The following is a 22,963-nucleotide window of genomic DNA, read 5'->3' on the forward strand; positions in this document are numbered from 1 at the left end:
ATGCTGGCCTCGAAGAGGTACAGCAGCAAGCCTTTGCGCAGAGGCAGCCTGGAGGTAATGCCATTTCTGATGTAACACTCCCTCCAACTAGCATATGGTGCAGACACCAATATGAATTTCCAGAAGCTTGACTGGGACTGGTATTGCCAACACTGAACTGAAGCTAATAAACAATCCCACAGCACACACATATCTAAGTGGTTGCTGCAGGGGCAAATAAAGCCTGCTGAAGACAGCTCTTTGAAGAACCCCTTCGCAACCCAAATTCATAATCTCACACTGCAACAAAACCCAGACAGTTTTTAAAACCAATAAAACTGATCTTTATAGGTTGCTCTAACAGTCTTCAGAAAGAGCTGCTTGGCAGCATGATCTTGTTGGCAAGACCTACTAGGATAAAATTCATCAGGTCGCAAGAGAAGACAGTCAAAGGAACAAAAAGATATTTCAAATGCTGAGGCAAGGTATCTGTTATTCCGTTAGCAGTGCTTGGACTCTTTTAGTGGTACAATTATTTTCCAAAGTACAATATTATCTATCAGAAAACAAATTTGAAATATGTGAATGCTTGCCTTTATCAGGACTAAAACCTCTGCAGAAAAGATTCCATGAGGAAGAAATTTAAAATGTCAAAGAGACTCCAAAAGCACACTTACATTAATGAACTAATGTGACCATGGGCAAAGGCAGAGGCAACCCAAGATAAAGTGTCTAGAGAAAACTAAGCTGGCTACAGATGCACGTCGGGAGCCTGCCCTCAGTGAATAAACACTGAAGAGAAGTCAATAGTCTGGCTGGTAATAGCAAACCTCTACTTGAATGCTACCTCAAAGCTATTAGAAAGTTCAGAAAATGTTTAGAAGTTTGGGGTTTTTTCAATCTAGTTTGAGTGACCTAAAATATAACAGTTTTACATATTGCTACACTGCCCTATAAACTTCAAAACTGCATGGTATCAACTCATTCTTTTATTAAGTGAAGATCAGTTACTTACAGATGTTGTCGGCCCTAGAAGGAAATGTAAGAAAGAGCAATAGCATAACAGCAAGGCTGCATATACCGAGAAACCACAAAAGCATTTTAAATAAAAACTAAGTCAAGCTATATATACTCACTGCTAGTAGGTTCTTGATCAGAGGTTCAAATAATACTTTGTAGCCCCAACATTCTAACACTAACATACTCTGCCACTACTTATAGTTAAACCATTCTTTTTCTTGGTTTGGGAGATAAAATGCCCCAGGAATTACACCCTTTTTCCTGCCCCCCACTCCCTGAATGAAACCGGAATGGTATAAAACCAGGAAAACTTGTTTCATGAAGCTACCTATAAAAGTGTCTTGACAACCAATCTTTGTCATACGATGCAAAGACCATAAAAATAATCAATTTCTGCAAAAAATCCTCAGTAGGAAGTGTCTCAGTATCTACAGGAATAGAAAAACATTTATTTTACGTAATCTGCTATAGTTCTGCATTCTAGTTTGTATCAAATTTGGCGCTACAGCAAATTATTAACCAACAAGAAAGACTGAAGTCTTCATACATATCCTACATTTTAACAGTAGATCTTAATGTTAACTGCATTGGCACCGAAGAATTTAGACCAATGAAATGTAGCATTTGCAGCATTTTAATTATATTTCGTAGAATGTTTCAAAACATTTTTAATACAAATAGCAAAAAAATTGGATTTGAATAAAGGGGGAAAGTATTAATAATAAAAGGTAACAGAGCAGTAACCGATTCTTCAGACACTGATACCTTCAAACTTTTGTAGTATATGGTCCTGTTGATCTCCAGAGGAAAAAGATTTTGCTCCTTTCCTGAACGTGCCCAGTTTATATACCGTAGCCAGTTCCCTTTCTCTGGATCAGTTGCATCAACACACATCCATCCTAAGTTTGGGTAATACACCTATGAGACAAAAATAGCATTAAGCAAATGGACAACTGTTGACACTGAAGTGTACATGCACTAAAACACTACACATTTTAAAGCCATACAACGTAGTAGTTATCATCTCAGGACAGAGATAACGCAAAGGATATTAGCAGAGGTAGGGGTTGTACTCAAGGGGAGTATCGCTGGTCTTCCACAGTCTTTTTAATGGAACTGGTACAACTGGGAAAAAAAAGTAACTTTTGGCCTGCAAGCCCTTCTCCAAAGGCTTTGGGCTCAAAAGCCAAAATATTTTTCAGTTTGGCAAGCCTGAAATTATTGTCTAGATTTCGCGTTTAGTAAAATGACTGATTTTAAGGTATAAAGGCAATAGAGCTTTATTTTTACTATCTGATGAATTGGGAAAAGTAACTATGTAGAAGTTAGAAGCATTTGCTTTATTTAAAAAGGGAAAGCATAATTTATATTTAATCTTTTTTTCAGGCTGTTAAATAAAATCTTAACCTTTCAGTAATCTTGTGATCACCTTAAAAATTGACCATGTCAATAAACTTCTGCATGTTCCAAGATCCTGGGTAAATTCTTTGGTTTCTGTTCTTGGAGAAAAATTTTTAACACCTACTCCTGTTTTACATTTCAAGACAGCTTGCAATAAAGCAAGGTTACTGACATCTTCGCTATTTTCTGATGACAGGCAACTCTGCTTCTCTTTCAAGACATGTTATGCATCTCCCACTCTTCTTACTATAATCCAAGTTAGATGTCTACAAGAAGAGCTATCAGTGGATGCTATACATCTTTTTCCAAACCAAAGAACACACCACTGTTCAGCAACCGGAACTATCACTCTTCCATTACTTTGTCTCAGAACACAGGCACACTAACAGGTACACAATGTCTCAGTATTGGGCAGCTGACAGATTTTTATTTAAAAAAAAAAAAAGAAAAATACATGCAATTTAATTATATCTTATTATTTGCTTTTTTTCCTTTTGGTCAAGTCTATAAATATCAGTCTCTGCCTGGAAGAGGTCTTTTCAAAACCCAGCCTCCCTAGCTCATTACCTCCTGCAACATTCACTGAGCACCACTGCAGATAAGGAACAAACTAAAATTGCAGTTTCACCATAACTTTCCCATTCTGTTACACAATGTCGTAGTTTTTTATTGTTTCTGATATCTACTTTACAAGTAATTCTAAGTCTTTTCAAACTGTTTTACATTTTCAATTTCAAATACATTTCTACAACAGCTTAAAACAAGAACCATTTAATAAATTTTATTTCTTTTGTGTTGATATACTGTTGGTTTAATAAAATAGAATTTTATCAATAAAGGTAAAGTTTCAATAAATATACCAAAATCATCTTAGTTTCTTTCCAAGCAAACAGAAAACATCTTCCTTACTTAAACTATTCCAGCATGGATTTCATCAGCTGACTTTTGAAAGAACGTTCATCAGCACACCCAGCCCTTGCAATATGAAAGCATAAACAGCTTCACAGACCAAGACTGTAAAAGCAATCCTTTTGGTTAAAATGGAAGCAAAGAGCCAAACAATGCTGTGGAAGAGTTAGCAGGTATGGAATATATGGCAAAACGTTATACTTAATTACTTTTTTTATATATTACTTTATTATGTTTTTATATTACTTAATATTACAGTTTTTGCACAAAACAAAATACCTTATTAATTTTCAGTTGAAACTTCTAATTTACAGAATATTGTTTAAAAGCCTCGTGCACTGTGAGAAAGGAAATAGCTCCAACTCCTCTATATAACATTGTGACTTTAAGTGATTCCTGTGAATCACAATAAAGATCATTCAGCACAGTTGTGCCAGTCATTCTGAATCGGCAGACGGCATTTCCCTCAGTTTTCAGTCACTTGCCGTCATTTTCCTATCCGTGGCTTTTCTCCAACAGAAAATGAAAATGTGTTCAAGTCGCTATTTCTCTCCTCAGACATGGCAAGCATACACTGACACGCCAAACTCATGTTTTTCAGAATGATCCTCTAGCATGACAGTTCAAGATTATTAAAATTTACTGGAGATGCCAGCTTTTAGAAGCCTTACTTTTTCTTCAGATTAACTTCACTAAAGAAACAAACAAGATTCTTGCGGAAAAGGTTGTTCTCCTAGTTGGAGGTCCATAACCTAACTACTCCCACACACCACCACCCTTTTACAAACTGTATTTTCTAACAGTTAAGATTCTGGAGCGGTTTCAGGTATCAGCATATGGGGCCAACTGTTGCAGTCTCATTTTAACTGCTTTTTTCTAATTCCAAAATCAATATTAAAGCAACACACAATTACTTTCAAATCTAGCAAGGGTAGCCATTATCGCCTGGATTGCAAACTATGAAACTTCGTAACAGCTTGTTTGCAACTATCATTTCTCAACACAAATTTAAAAAATATTAGGACATATCCACTGAGAACATTCAAAACCCAGCACCGAGAAAAGCAACTGCAAGGTCAATAATTTACTTGACTGATTCAATCTCATTAAGTGTTCTTGTACCAGATCAAAACTGGAGATACCTTATGCAGTGGAGTTTGTGATAATATTAGCTCAATGCAACAAACACTATACTTGAACACTTTATTACTTTCCTAATATGAATTTGCATTTATGGGAAATTGTTCTAGACCAATTCCTCTGATAGGGATTAACCTTAAGTTTTGCACATGTATCCAGTGTTTTATGCAGCTCAATTTTTGCAGGCCAGAGGCCAGGATGACTACTATCAGTATCTTTAACCTAAAAATCTGTAAACTAGCAAGTTCTGATCCAGAACATGCTATGCCACATTTCCTCCATCCCTGCCCCTCCTTGACCATTCACTTTGCTAAAGCCGTTTGCTGTATATATCTTCAGAAAGACTGAAGAAGTCTTCGGAAGTAGTTATGAACTGCCTTAAAGACACCGCAGATGGGATTCAACTCCAGATTAAGGCACCTACATTTTGAAATCTACATAATACCCAAGGTCTTATGACTATCAGTGGAGCTTAAAGAGCTATTCAGCTGTCCAGACAGCATTTGCTTTAAGGCAAGCCCAAGCACAAGTAGCACAAGAAATACTGCAACAGTTGAGAACTTCTATAAAAACTCCAAAAGCAAAACCAATTCCCATAACAAAGCTGGCTTTCAAAGAGCTAAATGAGGAGGAGTGCTGTGGCTTCCTTAAGACATTCCATAGCCTCCTAATTTCATAAGCAGTTGACAGTACTCAGTTCCAGAAAGAATATCAGTTAGGGTTCAAGTCGACATAGCAAAGCTTTATCAGCAATAGACTCCTAGGAGGAGGTGCGATCCAGAGACAGTATAAAAGAAAATTAATACAGCAATTTCAAACAATGCCAATAGTTTAAAGCTTTGTAATTCAAAATGGTTGCTCAATCCAAGTGTCTATAAATAACTGTTTGTAACTGTAGACATAGATAGATGGCAATTTTTTCCCCATCATGTCTGTTTCTACATTCTCTGGAAAAATTAAAGGCTAAATACAAAATATTGACCTAGTGACAGATACCTTTTTCCATTTACAAGCTGTTTCTTACCTCCCACATGTATACATTGCTCTTTACTTGAGATCTTTTTTTCTTGTCACCAACAAATGGTCCAAACTTCTTGCCTTTTAAAATTGATTTTGTTGCCCAGACACCTGAAGAGACACATACCAGTAGTTAAAACTAATCTAACTTATCTCAAGCAAACCTTCTGCTCACAATTCTTATTTCTTAAGATCATTACATGTGTCTGTCTCAGACTGGGGAGCATTCTACAATATTAAAGATCACAATAAGGAAATTGAAGTTTACTAAAATGAATTCAAGCAATCTTCTCCCCAAAACTCACTACAATCATGAAACGTTCAAGCATTTACCTGGTTTCATTCTTTGCTCACAGGCTACTGTAGCTCTGAAGACAAAAAACAACCTCCATTTTTCTTGTACTCCAGGTGATATTCAAATACCATAAAAGCATTACAGGTTTTACATTGTAAAGTCCCAGATTTCAGCTGTTTCGCTAGGTGAACATGTTATTAAAACAAAATTCCTACTTGCTTTCTCTGAAACAATGCTGGGCAAATGAAGCCCTCACAAAAGTTGTGAAACTAATCAATAGTATATTTTGAAGGAAAAAAACATTTAGGACTGGTTAAAATATGTGCATCTGCCCAAAAATTAATTTACAAGATTTAACCAAACTGAAAATGGACAGCTGCATTTCACATTTTACAGCACAAAAACTAAGAACAGATTGACAAATAATTGCTAATTAAACATAACATTCTCATTCAGACCATGCTAGATCAGCTTCATACTAGAAAAGATTAACCTTGCTCCAAGGTTGTTACTAACAGTAATGCATCTATTGTCAGGCTTATTCCTCTAACTACCAGCTTTCAACATCAAGCACCCAGTCTACAATTCTGACTTCCATCAAAGTTCTCCCATGTTAAACTCTGTTAAAAAAAGCAGCCAAGCATTCTGGACATATTACAGAAACAACACTTTGCTCCATAAAGCAGCTTTCATGTCTGCACTGAATCTGTTCTTACAAACTTTTTATATTGATTGGACAGTGAGATGCAGCATTCTAAAGAGAGACAACAGTAAGATAATTGCAAAACTCAAAACTAGTAAGAAAGTGCTATAGGTGAAAATGTGCCAGTGAAGTAACTTGTCAGTATTTTCATAACCTAATCTATTTGCATTTTGGTCCACCTTTGACCCCAATTCTGGTGCTCTAGGAACATCATCTTGGGATGCTGGAGAAACTTAGAAGCTGTCCACTCTTTCCAAGAGAAATTATTTCAGATAAATCCACCAGACGTGATCTCTACTCAGCACAGGAGGGCACCAAACTTTCACAGCAACTGTAATTTATAAGAGCTAGTGTAAAAATCTTAATTCTCTTTTCACAGTTGTAGCACTCACCAAGACGTGTCTTGTCAACAGCAGATGGGAAGAGCCTCACGTCCTCAGGAAGCCCCCTAAGCACATGCTCAGGTACATCATCTAAGGTCTCCACAGTGACAGTTGATTCAGTTGTGTTCTACAAGTCAAAAAGCCAGAAGGGCCACAACCATTAACAGATAAAAACAATAGCACAACAGATGATCCACCCATATGAGCTACAAAAACTCCTGACTTGAAATTAAAGTAAAATTTCCAAGCTGCCATTTCAACTAGGGTCCCCTCCATCAACATGCTAATGTAGAAGTATCTTTTTATCAAAACATTCACGTTTTCACTATTATTTTCACTACACTTGTATATGCTTTAATGCAGAGTTCTAAGACCACATTAGAGATATACCTAAAACACTGGTAACTAAAGGTGCTGTAAATATTCTTTTGCTTTAGTTAATGGAAGTGTTTTGATTACAAGAAGTATACAGTGAGTAAATCCGAAGGGGTTTTCATGTATCTCTTAGGCCATTTGCCATTTCATTCATTTTCCTTGGCCTCTCCTTAAAAAGAAATTCATCTCCCTTGAGTTACTTGGAGAATAGAGCTAAAGGTATTTTTATTTTTCCTGTCCGAATATAACTTACCTGACAGCACTACTATATTATACCTAAAGATGAATGAACAGAAATCCATTTTTTTCCGAATATACTTCCATATGTGTTCAGGCTTAGTGTTAAGTCTTTGAAACCACTCATTAATATGGTAATCTAAAACTCATCCATGGAACAGTTTTCAGTTGCATTATTTTTACTGATCAGTTATGCCATGAGAAACTACATTTAACAAGTAATTAGGTCAGTAATAGCATTGTTACATGCTACATTATGTTGAGACAACACTCCTTTGTGCTGTTTCTGATTAAAGTTCTTCCAAATTTCAGATAAAATCATTGTAAAGTTGATCTACCTGCCTAGTCTATTATGCTGAGACTTCCTCAAAAAAGTATCACATAAGTGTTCGTAGAAACAGTCCTAAAGTTTTAGTATCTATGAGTTATCACTATAAAAATCGCCAGTTCCTTAAACACTCTATCGAAGCATTAGAATTACTCTGATTACACAACATATTTGTAAACAATATGTTTAATTCTATTTTTAAAATCGACAACTCAAATTTTTCAAAAAAGTATGTAGCAGGAAAACATTCTAGCTCTTACATAACCTGTCTAGAAAGTCTAACTCAATTTAAAAAGTAAAGGAGATAGATTAATTTTCCCTTTAAATTACAGACAGCTACAACAGACCTAATATAACGTTCAGTCCTAATCTTTTCTGATAATAAGCCACAAAAAGTTTTCATTATTTTAAGTTTCAGCTGTACATTAGATCTTAAATACTATCTCTTCTGCTAGAAAATGTTTCTGACTGCTTCTGAACGACTAGTATTTTTAAGAGCAACAATGTAGAACAAATGTGGATCAAATAAACCTGTTTGAGCCAGCAAAGCAGTTTCTCCATTATGACCCTCAGCAAGTAAATTTTAGTAAAGGTTAGTAAAATCATGTAGGCTTGATTGGATCCACTTCAGAGGTGTGGCAGGTAGCTTATCTTTATTATAACTGACAGCATTAATGAAAAGGATGACTGGAAAAACATTTATGTTTTATCAACCATCCGTTTCATTTTCTGCTTGACTTAACATAAATATCTGTCCATAAAAAGTAACGGTAACCAATAGCAAGGAAAAAAAAAAAACTATTAACAGCGTGTCTATTAATAGATAAGTAGGAAATTAAATGCTAAAAGTTGTTAAGTTCTAAAAATATTTATTTTTACTCAATACACAATTCTAAGCATCTTCCATTTTCTAGGTATTATTTAAAGAATCCTTCAATTCTTTTAACTGAAAACTGAGATATACTGCAATTTTCCTGAGTATACCCTAGTTTTGTACTATTTCATAGTTGTGCATCATTCATAATGAAAGCTAACTGGTATTTCAGCTTAGAGTATAAGGACAAGTCAAATCTGTCCCTCCTCATGGCAGGGTGTTGGAACTAGATGATCTTTAAGGTCCCTTCCAACCCAAACCATTCTATGATTCAAAACAAAGAGCAATTCCAGGTCCAGAGCACTTACGGTCTGAGGGTCCAGACCTGCTCATGCAACCTTCCATTTTAAGTTTGTCAATCATTTCCTAAATATGCACATAAAAGTTCCAAACGGAACAACTGTGTCTGCCTCTGTGCATAATAGAAAGAATGATGTAAAGCTTCAGTAACAGGAACAACTTGCCTAGAAACATGCAAGTGATGACTTTCAAAATACAGTGCAAAGCCAGAACATCAGCTACCTACCACATTGAGGATAATTTCATATATATTAGCAACTCTATTTCCCCTTTTCAAATGATGACTTCCAGGCATACTCAATCTAATCCGTCCCAAAAAACCAATCTAAAATAGTTTCAGGTATTGCCTTACATGAAAACATATCACTTGTGAGAAAGACTAAACAGAATCTCAAGGAAAAAAACATACTCAAAGTTCTGAGAAGTGCATACAGTTCACAAAAATGAAAAGTTGTTTTACCTATTGAATCGAGGATGTTGTGGTAAACTAACTACTCCAATGTATATATTGGAACATGCAATTGGGATACACCATCTACTCTGTCATAAACACAGATACATCCTGTACTACCCAGTACTCAATGTTAGGTGGACAGAGACAAGCCACCCTGCACATACTGGAGACTAGTAATGCACATAATACCCTTACAGTAGAGTAGCTGACATGATGAAGCTTGTATTTTAATGTACTTCGCAGAGCTACTGCTGGGTCTATTGTTGTCTTATACCGCTCTGTATACAACCTACAAGCATGCCATTCCACTCCAAAGACTGACATTAAAGTATCTGCATGTCAAGTTTACTGGTCTGCAACAAATAGAATAAGCTAAAAGCAGCTTTTAGAGAGAATAAAGGGTTTTAAATAATGTCATTGAAGTTGTTATTTCAGTCTCCTACACGTTAATCATAACTCCCAAATAAATCAACAGCTCAGAATCCTTAGCCAGCAGGTTATAATTAATACAAAAAGTTTTAAGGTATTTCTATATTAAAGTTTGAAAGGCCACAGAAAGCCAATAAATGATTTATGAATGTCTAGAAAGTGATTAGTTCCATTTTAAAGAGCCTACAAGGTTCAATAGGCTGCTTATAATATTATTCATACTGTTATTTTTGTAACACAACAGTAAATGCTACTCACACTTGTCATTAAACAACTAGCTCTTTATTACCTAATTATAATCAACAGAACACTATTCCTGATAAAAATGACCAGAATTTCAGAGTTACAAGCATGTACAGTTTCCCATAAAATTTGCCCACATTATGAAAGAATTGTGCTTGGTGAGAAATAGGCATGTGTTGAATCACATGCAACAGCCCTAAAAAAAGGTACCTGCCCTCTGACATCGAACTTTGATCGTTCTGGTCAGAAACGAATACTGGTGGTGATGGCAGTAACTACTCTAATATGCAGGATGTTATACTTAAGCTCTGAACGAGCTTTAGAAGGTGCTAAACGGAGAAATAACAACAACTTGGGCAACACTGCAGTTGTCCAAGTAAACCCTGACTTTCTGGAAATTATTCTTGCTTTTACATATAACCATAAAGCAGAGATATGATAGTAGTTTTCATATACTGAGTAATACTGAGAGCATTTTCCACTGACCACTTATGAAATATGTTATGCTGAAAGTTTAATGGAAATATATTTTTAAATGTATCTCTATATGCTATCAAATTTAAGGTTTTTATCTCTAAAGCAAAACAGATAAAGCTTCTCAACCTGTTCTACTTAGTACCCACTCTTTGTGGGGGTGCTGTGTATGGCAATTATTCTCTACATTTATGAATGTGACTTGCTGCCTTAAGTTACAAGAACATGTCTTCTGCCAGCTTCAACAGCAACAATGAGAAAAATTATAAAACTGGAGTCATAGCAATGTTATTCTACTGCTGCCTTGGTAAGCCGTAACAGCTGCACAGACACATCCTAGGGAGCTATTTGTAGGGCAGAAAGACCTCCAAATTGGAAACCATGGAAGGAATAGAATGCCAGAAATCCCTTCCCATCCAAGAGAGTGGAGAGATCAAGGGGGTGGGGGGGGGAAATCCTTATTATTTAGTTATAATAGCTGAAGTCTATTCAAAGCACAGCAAAGGTTTATTTTGCTCTTCCAACAATCCAAAGGGAAAAATCGTAATGAAAGAAGTCTGGTTTTCAGACATCTGTTAGCCTTCAACTGATACACAAGAAGCTGTGTCTCACCAGACAAAAAAGAAACATGCTCTTCTCAGCATATCAAAGAAACCTAAATACCTTTCCAGTACATTATCCCATGATTTCATTAGGAGAGAACCAAGTCTATTTTTCACAGTGGTTTCTAACAAATGATACATAGGCATAGATGAGGGGGACCAGAAAGAATGAACAAGACAGCTATCAGAACGATGTACTTCAAGTTTCAAGCTAAAAAAGCTGTGGTGCTTTTTTTGTTGGGTTTCACTTTGGGGTTTGGTTTGTTTGGGAGTTTTTTGGTTTGGTTTGGTTTTGTGTTTGGTTTTTTGTTTCTTTACAACCATAGCTAGATGAGCAGTTAAAAATCTCAAGCCTCCAAATAAATTTTCACCTACCAGAACTTTAAAAATCAGACTCAACTGATTTAGACAGAAGTGTACAGCACTGTGTCATATCCTCTGATGTCTGACATATTCCTCAATAGTCACACCTCCTTTTAGCCATAAATATCCCAAAACCATCATTCTATCACTTAAGCAGTTTATTCCTGTGGAGTAATATACAATCAGAACTTTACTTTCCATCTACCTACATAAATCAAAGATTAACAGCTACATTCAGAGAACACAGCACTCATACTCATTCGACACCTGTCATATTAATGGATTTCACAAATACAAGAAAATTGGATATGGCCTAGTAAGTAATAATACATTTCACACCTCAAACGAATGGTAATAAGTAACCAAATACTAGACAGTAAAATAAACAACAATTTAGTTCAGTCAAATCAGTGCAATCTCATTTTATTTGCAATTTAAATATAGCTACTTAAAACATTTTCCAGATCACAACCTGTCCCCAAGGAATGTCTGTCTACCAAATGAAAAAACACTGTATTTTAATCATTTTTCCACCAACACTTAACAATCACATTTAAATTGATTTTTCTATTTAAAAAATTCACCTCTTGGTAAGGATAGTGTACTGGTGCATGTCCTAAGCCAACTTTTGCATTTAACCAAAGTCCTAATATGGTATTTTTCACTTACTCCAAGACTGCAATTTTGAATACAAAAGCACTTGAAGCTTATTCCACTTTTAAGCTTCATACTCTGAAGTTCATCAGAAATATCACATTGCTAGCATTCAAATTAGCAGGGGTGAAGTGACTTAAGAACAATGCAAAAAAACCATTTGAGGGCTGAAGGGGTGCCTTAACTGAAAGTATCTTTTCCTGTTCGCATCGAATTCAGAGTCCAATCATTTTGACAGTACCTTTCAACACATTAAGCAATTTTTCACACCACTTTAAATATAATTGTACCTATGGACCAACCACAAATGAAGACTATAATGTTACAAGCAGTATTTAAGCAGAGTAGAAACAGTACCTGCAACAAGATGTTTACACATGATCAGAGATTAGAGTGGAAAGGAAAAAAAAAAATCATCCTGAACAATGTGATGAATGACAAACATTCAGTTAGTGTCATGTTTAGGTGGAAATAGGATTAAGATAAATGAAAGGATGCCACTGCAGAGAGAGGGACATGGCAGAGGAGTTAGAAGAGGTAGTTGTGAAAAGGAGATGAAGTGACTAGGGAAGATTGCTGACGCAAACAGCCAGCTAGCACAAGGAAGGCAAGTCAGAAGCAGAAAGGTCTCTGTTTGTCCAAGAACTGTCTGGTTAACCCTCTTTGCAACAATTTCACCATGTGTGCTTGAAAATTAAAGATGTATCAGAAATATCTGAAATAATAATTGAAAAATTCAGACGGAATGTGGGGAGGGAGTTTTAGTACAAGTGCAGGTGTAATTTGTTAATGTATGCCTTCACCATTTTTTAAATAACTGCCCATGCAGTTTTCCAGGTAGCACACAACCTTCTTCCTACTCCATCTTAATACAGTCTGAGATGCAGTACATGCTACCAATCAAAACCCCATGACTGCTTGGGTTCTTTTACATAAATTATTCAGCATATTCTGATGAAGTAGTTTACATATTAAAGGAAGATCTCTTTTTAAAACAGATAGAGAATACATTCTGTCTATCCTGAGACAGCAATCTTCCAAGAAACTCAAAAATATTATTTCCAACAACACCTGTTTTTTTTAATCCTTCTCCTTAATACAAAAAGGCCATATCAAAGCATTTATGAAAAGGTTCTCCTTCACTACTTCAAGACTTCTATGGGATAAACAACAAAACTAGCATTCTTTTACATAAAAAACAAATTAACAATAGCCCAATTGGTTTCAGGGTCACTGAAGTCACACCAAAAGCAAAGATAAGCAGAATGAAAGAAATACGACAAGAGAACACTTGAAAGATGTTTGGCATCAGGCAAAAACATTTCTTATACAGACCTGGCACTACAACTTGTCAACAGTGAATGAAATGACAAGGGCACTGCAAGAAAAAAACACCACAGGGTTGATGCTAAATACACACTTAATATGAATGGTAATTGAACAATAAAAAGCCATATGAGCTCTGTACACTTTGGAAACTAAATATGAAAGCCAGAAACACCAAGAAGGACTCTAAGCTACTGTAACTATCCCCAGAGGCAGGGTCATTCCATTATTTAATTGTAAGATGACATACATCACAGCACTGCATAAACAATATTAGCAGTCCCAATAAGAAAGATTAAGACTTTGTTTAATACAGCACAGAAATCTTAGTTCTAGAAACAGATCAGGGGCGGGGGAACACAACACAGACAGGACACGAGGGGACATGGACACACAAATGGGAAGGAAACAGCCAATGATAACAACTAAAGATTAGGATCTACAGCTTTCAGAATTATAGCAGAATCCAAAGCTTATGGGAATGACTAATAAAGCAGGATTATTACTCAAGCAGGCAGAGCAATAGGCTGTTTGCTTCATGCCACTGAGTGTATTAAAAATAAGACTTACGGGTGAAAAAATTTCAAGTCTCAGTAGAAATAAATTGTGAAGCAATAGTTAACCTCAAACTAGACTACTAATGCTTAAAAGTGTGTTAATGCAAATGTTATTTGTTTTTTATATATAATTTATATTTGTGTATAGATATAATACAAATATGTACTTTTACAACACATATTTCAAGGCTTTGATAGAGATTATATTTTCCTATTCACTTTTTAAATAAGCACATATATATTGAAGATTTTTGACTTTAAATCAGAGGAAAAAAAGCTACAGGAAACATCCTACCAACACATTTCACACTGTAATTACTTATATTGGGTATATACTTCTTTAACCTCAATGAGAACATACTTCAGCAAAGTGCTAACTGTATTCAATGCTGCTGATGATAAAATAAGGGCATAAATGGCAATAAAAGCACGCACTAGATACAGGCATCAATGAAAAAGTATACAAAGCATTTTACATGACTGTGTACCGTGGTTGTTTCTGGCTAAGAAAGCTTCTGTTCATAGCTGACTTTTTTAGCAAATTAAAAATGTCATTCCTTCAGTTTAATATCTTATGTTCACATTCCCATGCCAAAAGGACTTTGTACGATCATCCAAAGAGAGAGGTACTTATGAGAAAAATTTAAGACAACATGTACTTTTTCTGTAAGTATCTTTAAGTAATACAATTGTGCATGATAGACAAACAGATGTATAATTCCTACTTGGATAGACAAATGCAAAATAAAATCATGTACACTTGGCACCGATTCAAACAACACCCTCCAGTCAGGATATTCTTGCATCCATGCAGTGGAGTACTACATCACAAAAGAAATGTGTTTTCCCCATTTTTTCACTTCATTATAGGGGAAATGCTTAAGATCCAAGAAAAGTGTGAAACTTCCTGATCAATGAATTTCTGTGACAGATTGTTCACCGCACATTCGAAATGGTAAAGTGGTTAAAAAAGGTTAAAAAAAAAATTGAATCCTTCAATTTTCAAGCCACTTTTATAAGGAGCTGAATTATTACCAAAAGCCGCAGGATGAAATAGATTTTCCTGGAGAGGTGTTCTTATAAGAAGTGCCAGCAGTAATAAGTTACATGCCGCTAAAGGGAATTCACACACAAAAAACTTAAATCCATGAAATAAAATAAATCTCACAAGCATACACATTGTGGAAAGGAGGATTATGAAATTTAATGACATCGAAGATTTTAAAGAACATTTCTTTTTTAGTGGATGATTTACTTTTCTTATTAATAATTAACTGTTCTAACATCTAAGTATTTTGATAAAGTCTTACATTTATACTCACCTGATTCATTTTGAATTCCTGTTGTGTTCTGAAAAGATACACACAACAAAGAAACTCCTTTGATTACATGAGCCCTAAAAAGAAAAACAGACAATTGTAACACGTACCTACCTACAAATTTACATTGAATTGAAAGTACACACAGACCTGTAGTTTCTCTTCCTAAAGCATTTGTTACAAAGGAGCATATCGCTTTATAAAAAAAATCTGCTCCAAGCTGTATTTTTGTTATTATAGCTCAAATGTATATGAATAATCTCAGGACAGATATCTACCATTAATCTTTCTGACAGTTTTAAATGATGATGCAACAGAAACGTGCTCAAGTAGAATTGTTTCATTTGTTTTTAAAAACAAGTTAGCTTGTTCAAGATTGAGCACTTTTAAGAACTTTAGGAGTGAGATCTCTTTAGAATTTAGTATCAAAGCATTATGGAAGACCTTAAGTGGTTTTCAAATTCACAAAATGCATGCGTCTGAGTCTCTACTCTCCCATATTGGAAACAGGAAATTCATCCTTAAAATTGAGCCTTTTATTAAGGTATTTTATTACACTAACACATTTGGCATTCTTGTTTAACAGAAGCCTAAGTTTTCAAAAGGTTTCCAACAGAAATTCCTAGTTCAGGTAGACACCAAATTTGGAAACTCATGACAAAACTAATCAGAATGATGCCGAATCTAAAAGTCTAGTACATCAACTCACTTCCTTTTTTTTTTTTTTAAATATATACAAAAAAGCATTACTGCAAGTTATGCTGGAAACATTATCCTTCCTGGTATCATACAGAATTTTCAATAAATGAGCACTGCCCTTTTTCAGAGGTTAACTGGTACCTGATCACTTAAAGCACTTTAATCAAGTACTGCTATTTCTTCCCTGTCTTTAGTTTTCTTATTATAACAATGATTAACTGATTTTTTACTAAGTAGTTTGTATAAATACTAACATTTAATTTAAAATACATTCAAGCAAAATACACTCCAAACAAATACTCCAAATAAATTTCATATAATCCTTCACATCTTTGCACTGTAAGAAATCTTAATGCTGCATAACGGTGAAAATACTGCCAAGCATCATACAAATGTTGCATTGCTTAAGAAATTCATAAGAAAAGGAAAAACTTCCTTGAAAATGATATTTCTGTTATACAGCTCTTCCAGGATTACCTCCTTTTGTCCTGATATTTCTATACTACGTGAGCATTTAGACAAAGAGCTGAAGCATCTGTATTTCAGTTCCAGTTTTGCAGCTGGTTCTGTGGGATTTACAGTTTGCCAGCAAAGACCAGTTACAGGATAAGGAGCTTCATCTGAACAGCTTTTAAACTTCTGAAGAAAACCACTCCTTCTGGAACATACTGTTACAACTTTAACTTATTTCAGTATATCTGTCAAATACAAATCAACTCCTATGAATGATACATCCCAAGCTTTTGATTTTCTAAAATCTTCCCTAGCACTGACAGAGAACGTAGCCAACACCAAGAAACTACTGAACAAGTAGGGAATGCTCCACAGGTTTCATTATTAGTTACAGTCACTCCTGAGATTGTTAAATCTTGCCATGACAATAACGTCCCTTTGGCGCTAAGTTTCTCATGTATTAGCACACAGTTGTTTCTCACACAGATTCCACATACCCTTTACTTCCCTCAGCCTTGATATCTTAACTCATTTTCCCTCCTGACAAATATGATTTCTACTTCACACATTTTTACAAATGCTTTAGGCAAATGGTTTCTGAAATTTGATCCATAGACTTCTGCTGAAAGTTGCTCAGCACATGGATATGCTGATTAAAGAAAAAGCAAAAATTGGAGTCAGTATAAACTGTACTTGAGATGAGGCCTGAATAACACAGAAGAATCCAGTGCTCTTATTCATTGTTCATTGGGACAATACCCACACAATGTCAATTTATAAATGAAACATTTTGGATAGCAAGAGAGGCATCAAAACATTTCCTAGTGTGAAAAACAACTTATTTTTAGTAACAAATGTCATGTTTTTCTATACTTGGCCACAAAACAAAAAACGATTACTCACATAAAGACAACAAAAGCAAGAACCTTTTATTGACAGGATTTTAGAGCACAGACTGATGAGCTACTATAGCTGTAGGACAGGAGTTTAAGTGGTTATTGTCTCCAGCTGCCTATTTCTACCTTTTCTCCTCCTTCCCTCTGAAGATTATCAGTCCCTCCATGGCAAGGGCATAACTAACTGTTCACATACCCATTTTCTATCATGGTTCCAGAAAGTGACTTAGAAAACCTACTGTAAGAAGTGCACATATGTTACACTGTGGTAAATGACCGTCATCTGAAGCACATACATCATTTTCAACACTGAATAAAAGAGGAAGGCATTTAACCCAGAACTCTAGGTATGTAAAGACAATAAGGATTTAAAGCACTTACAGAAGCAAACATTCAACATCATCACTACTCAGCCACTAAAGGTAAAGAATTCGAGAGACAAGTAAATACCCATTAAGTGATGGGTTGAAGGGCTCAATGCTAAAGGAAAGTCCTATCAAGCTGAACATTTCCTCTAAGCTAAGCTTTCTTACCTGAGTTGTTAAATGGATTAGTCAAAAATTTGAAAAGCAGTCAAAAACTTTATTTTTTACTTTGTTTTATTTGAGCAGTAAAAATACACTTTTCTTGTATTTCATATACCAATTCAAAACTATTTTGCTTAGAATTAATATTGTTTTCAAAGAATTTTCAAAACAAAAAATAAGCTTGGTATTTTTACAAATTTTATAAATGCTTTATTCAGCTTTTATAGAACCGGTTATATCCAGACCTCTCAGTGGTATTTCTTGGGAGAAGCTGACAGATCTTAACATACTGATGTATTTAAACGTCCGCATAACACAGTTTTGGTGGATTCCTAACAGACTGCGTTACTCAACTCTTTCAGCTACAAGTTACCCAAGGAACCAGTTGACCGTAAAATACAGTTAGATGAGAAATTAAGCTACAGTAAGCCAAAAGCTTCAAGAAGTGTTTATAAAGCTATTAATTTAAAACACACACTTCACCTTAAAATTTTATACCTGCAGTTCTGGCAAGTTACATGTATGAGCTCTCTAACTGAAAAAATGCCTGAAAATATTTCCCCACTTTTTCCTCCATGTTACCTATTTTGTTAACAATTAACTCAACTATGTGGAAAGCAAGATTAATTGCCCTAAAAAAAAAAATTAAGAGTGTATACAGACTTACGTACAGTCACTAGTTTTCTTTCTACCTAAACGAAACACGACATGAGAACAGAAGACAAAGTATCTGGTAACACTAAATTTGGGTTTTAACTTCTAGTACACAAAGTTCAACAAAAACAAGAAAATATGAAACAATTCTACAACTGCTGCAAAAATATTAGTTCCCCATATGATCAACGGCTACCAACAAGGTATTTACTCGACACTGCAAGCAGAAACAAGCTTTCACTTCATACACTAATGACTTCTTAGCTACCCATACAGTCAAGTCCAATGCAAGATTTTTCCAGGAAAGCCCCAAAGAAAATTATACTGCTCTGACTTTTCATCAGGGGAATTGTGATATATTAAGTTTAAAGAAAGGATGATGACCATATTAAATCAGGTTTAAAGTCAGCAATAGTCTACAACTGTGTTAGTACTTTGAAAAAGTCACATTAGCAACTCCATCAAATAGAGGTGCTATTTCAATTCAACCTTTCCTCCAAACTCAACAGCGACATATACCTGTATCTATCAAAGATCTGAATATTGTTAATAACACCCACCACAGTAAACTTTGAAGATTCGCTGAAGTCCCTAAGAAAAGATAAGTAAAGGTTCTATGCCAAAAATGAAGCACACTCACCAGTACAGTAAACTGAACTTTTAAAATTAATTTCCAGAAAACATTGCCAAGACATATTTCTTTCAAAACACTACCTACTACTGTATCTCATGAGTACAAAAATACCATGCACTTTCTCAAGGCAGTATATTTATTTAGATAAGAATATACGAGGCATTCGTATTTAAGGAATATTGTGGTCACTCTCAAACAAAACACTTGAAACAAAAAACATTTTAGCCTTATTTCTGAATTTTACACTTAAGAATTTTAAATATTCCCTTACAAAAATATAAATGGCTGGGAATAAGTTTGCAAACAAGAGCAAGTAATTTTATACAAAACCAACATTACAGATCATCTTTTTCAAACTAAATCAGATGGTACTTCTAGTAAGCATTCCTAGGTTTTACTAAATAGCTATCTTCTGATTTTAAAAGCTATATTTATCATTTCTGTATGTGGGGTTTTTTTTTTTTAAAATCCCAGAATCAAAAAGCACTTTGAAAGAGAATGTTGCTTTCAATTCAGAGAAAGGAAAAACCAGGCATAAGAGTATCAATCGTACTTTGGAAGCTGAAAATGGAACATGCATTACATCACTGCTCCAGTAAAAACATGTTCATTACAGAACCAGGAACAAAACTTGAAAGTCTCAACACTCTGCTTTCCTAATGACCAGGAGTTCAGGCTGGGATACTGCAGGGCTCGTTTTCTTTGTTTCAGTTTTTAGTTACAGCATGTGATTTTTTTGATTTTTTTTTTTTAACATCAGGACATTTATATTTTTTCAGTTCAATACTGAAATACTCTAATCCACAAATTTTCCATGTATTAAGTGAAACAAGGCTTGAAAAAAGAAAAATTAAGTTCATGTTAACTCTGGAAGATTAAAACATGTATTTGATAGAAACAAGAAGCACTACCTATGGGCACTTAATTGCAAAGACACTTTCAGTTACTCAAGACTGCCAGAATAAGAATGGAGAAAAAATGGGCAAACAACGAACACTAAAATCTATTACCTATTGTCCGTTAAGAAAAAAGGCTTTGCTTACTGCCGTGTAACCAAATAAACTCTTATACCTTAGAAAGGTTTATTCAGATAACCAAGAAAATAAGCCAAGAAATCACCAACACAAAAGTAAAGCCCATGTTTATTAATTAAACAGCAACTAGTCAAGAGAAGTCAACAGAAGATAACAAGTCTCTAACAACTGCAAATATACAGGAATACCATTCCAATCTTCAGACAGAAGTACACTTTTTATTCTACTTGCAAAGACAGTAAATTCAAATGAAAATTTTCTCAGACAAGTACATTACTGATTTACTACTACATGAAGAAGTCCATTTCAGTCATTTCTTTTTACAATACAGGACTCAGCCTCCCACTTTTGTCTACAGGCATGTTTTATGTAGAGGCAGAGAAGAAATATTTTTCAGCTAAGAATACAATCAGAGAAAAAACACACTGGTAAAAGAAATTATTTCACTGAGGGGAGTCATTAAGTATAAGGATCATAGCTGCCCTTTCACATGCTAACAAGTTCAACATCAAATATACTGCAGTCCTTTAAAAAGGTATGCCAATGCAGATACTCAACACACATGAGTTTATGAACCCCAGCTGTTTATAAATCCCTGCTAAAAAACATACAAGCAGCAGTCTCCAATCTCCACCAGTAAGCAAATAACTCATGATGATCAAGGTACTGTGCTATTGCTATAAGCCATAGACTATTTTTTTTTTTTCTGGCCGAGATCTTCATTCAAAGGTCTTGCAAGCACACTGCAAATAAACTATTAACTGGATACCAATGATACAGAAATACATTACCACACTAGTCATCTCTAAATCTCTCTGAAGTTCTATTTTCAACAGCCAGCCACCTAGTAAGCAACAATATTCAGATCTCCTTTTTATATACCATCACTTGTTTACCCCTAAGGATCAAGGCTTTTATGTAAAACAGTGAGGTGGGGACATTACTGCACTGGAGGACGGACTTCAAGAGCTATTTTAGTTTTTATGAAAAATAGTAGTTTGCTCTGACCTTCTGTTTTACTTTCATTTTCAAGCAAACATTCATGTAGAAAAATATGGGTTATACAAACGTACATAAGTACTTCAGCATCCTTCCCCCATCTTCCATGCTACTCTGGAAGAAGGCTGTTCTTCAGATCCCCATACCTACACTAAAGAGGCATCAGTTCAGGAATCTCCAAACACCATACTCATCATGGCATTTCTACCCAAGATATTTTATCCAAAGTGATAACTTGCCTTTTATTTAACGTAACTTAGGGTTCCACTATAAGTGAAACTTGGCCTTATTTTTATGGTCTATGCCGGGGCAGACAGGCTGTTGAGACACTTCTGCCCTAACAAATCCTGGGAGCTATATGCTTGAAAACCAACAGGTACTAGTACAGGGTTCTCACTGTTGTCTCTACAAGTCCAATAGTCCTTTTGTGTCTTAAAAGTCACTCCCCCACATCTATCAATGATGGGGTTCTCTAACTGAAGAGTGCCAATGCTATCACTGATTCACCATCGTGCGTTTCAACAGTTCGAAGAGCTGGAGGCCTCTCTGTCTATACCAAGGAAAGCATACTTGAATTCTTAACATGCACATCATTTTTATTAAAATGTGGCAAGTGTCAAAAGACAACAACAAAACAATTATATACCACACTGCTATGCATCTCCAGTTCTCCTAATCAACTTAGTATGTGTGAATAAACTTTAAAAAAGACTTCGCATCCAAATAACATGCCCGAAGTCAAGAGCATAGACCGGGAACAGCAAACTGGAGTGGCATCAGAAATACAAGCAGTCCTGTTGTTTTCAAGAGCTGTCCACTGTTGATTACTCAAATGTAAAATAAGAAAAATATTTCTCTTGCCACTGAGCGACCAGATAGCAGGTGCAGCCACATAACCTTCCCTTCCTTCTTCAACAGTTGCAAACAATTTAAAGTTTTCTTTACTATTTCAAAATGGAAATTTGGCAGCTTCATATGAATTTGAAACCACTAGAAACTCTACTGAAGACTTCAGCTACCTGCTCATGAGATTGTTATCAGCAACGCTCCACATGCTGCTCTGGCTTCAAATATAAAATGTACTCGAAGATACTACTCTTGATCTGTCTTAAATGTCTTACATGAAAATTTTCTCTCTCACCCCAAACATTCTTCCCCACGGTACCACTGCAGCATCGCAAAAAAATCTCTGATTTACGTGACATGTCCTAGGAAGAACATTTCCAGTGAGGAAACCACGTCTGAAATTAATTTCTCCAAGGCCCCGCTCACTCAACTTGGCAGACACTTCATCTGCAGCGAGCTTTAAGGCGTGCGAATTGCCAAAACTTTCGAAGACTGTGTATTACGAACTGTTTGGAAGACAACAGTTGTCTCGCAACGTCAGGCTGGCAGCGGTTATAGAGTGCCGCTTTGCCAGCTGACACCTCCGAGGCAGCATTTTCAAGAAAGAAAAGCCTGAAAAAGCAGCCCAGGGGATGGAGCAACCTTCTTCCAAAACGGCCTCTGCCGCCATCCTCCTCCCTCGCCCTTGCTTTCGCTCCCTGGACCCCCTCTCTCCACGAAGCTCTCCCACATCCAGCTCCCGCAGGGCACCAAGTCCCACAGTCACTCCTCGCACCTGCAGCCGCTGCCCGCACGCCCACCCCGCTGCCTCCCCCCCCCGGCCGCCACCTTCCTCCGGG

At 35.7% G+C, this 22,963-nt stretch overlaps 1 protein-coding gene across 1 annotated transcript; it reads right to left on the reverse strand.

Annotated features, from left to right (window-relative positions):
• Positions 1–990: 990 nt before the first annotated feature.
• Positions 991–15,461, reverse strand: LOC104838009 (PR domain zinc finger protein 2-like). Its single transcript, XM_010577516.1, has 5 exons — positions 15,386–15,461; positions 6,857–6,974; positions 5,474–5,577; positions 1,765–1,917; positions 991–1,008 (listed from the first exon to the last, which is right to left on the reverse strand). The coding sequence occupies exons 1-5, from the start codon at positions 15,392–15,394 to the stop codon at positions 991–993; spliced, it is 402 nt and encodes a 133-aa protein (XP_010575818.1). The 5' UTR covers positions 15,395–15,461.
• Between the last annotated feature and the right edge of the window lie 7,502 nt (positions 15,462–22,963).

Source organism: Haliaeetus leucocephalus, unplaced genomic scaffold (assembly GCF_000737465.1).
Source record: "Haliaeetus leucocephalus isolate CR32 unplaced genomic scaffold, Haliaeetus_leucocephalus-4.0 Scaffold556, whole genome shotgun sequence".
Classification (NCBI taxonomy): Eukaryota; Metazoa; Chordata; class Aves; order Accipitriformes; family Accipitridae; genus Haliaeetus; species Haliaeetus leucocephalus.

What these genes read in the sequence shown, in the direction of transcription:
- LOC104838009 (XM_010577516.1), bottom strand. An exon ending in TGTTGACAAGACACGTCTTG is followed by an intron (nt 5,578 to 6,856) that starts GTGAGTGCTACA and finishes GTGTCTCTTCAG; the next exon opens with GTGTCTGGGCAACAAAATCA. An exon ending in GCAATGTATACATGTGGGAG is followed by an intron (nt 1,918 to 5,473) that starts GTAAGAAACAGC and finishes TTTGTCTCATAG; the next exon opens with GTGTATTACCCAAACTTAGG.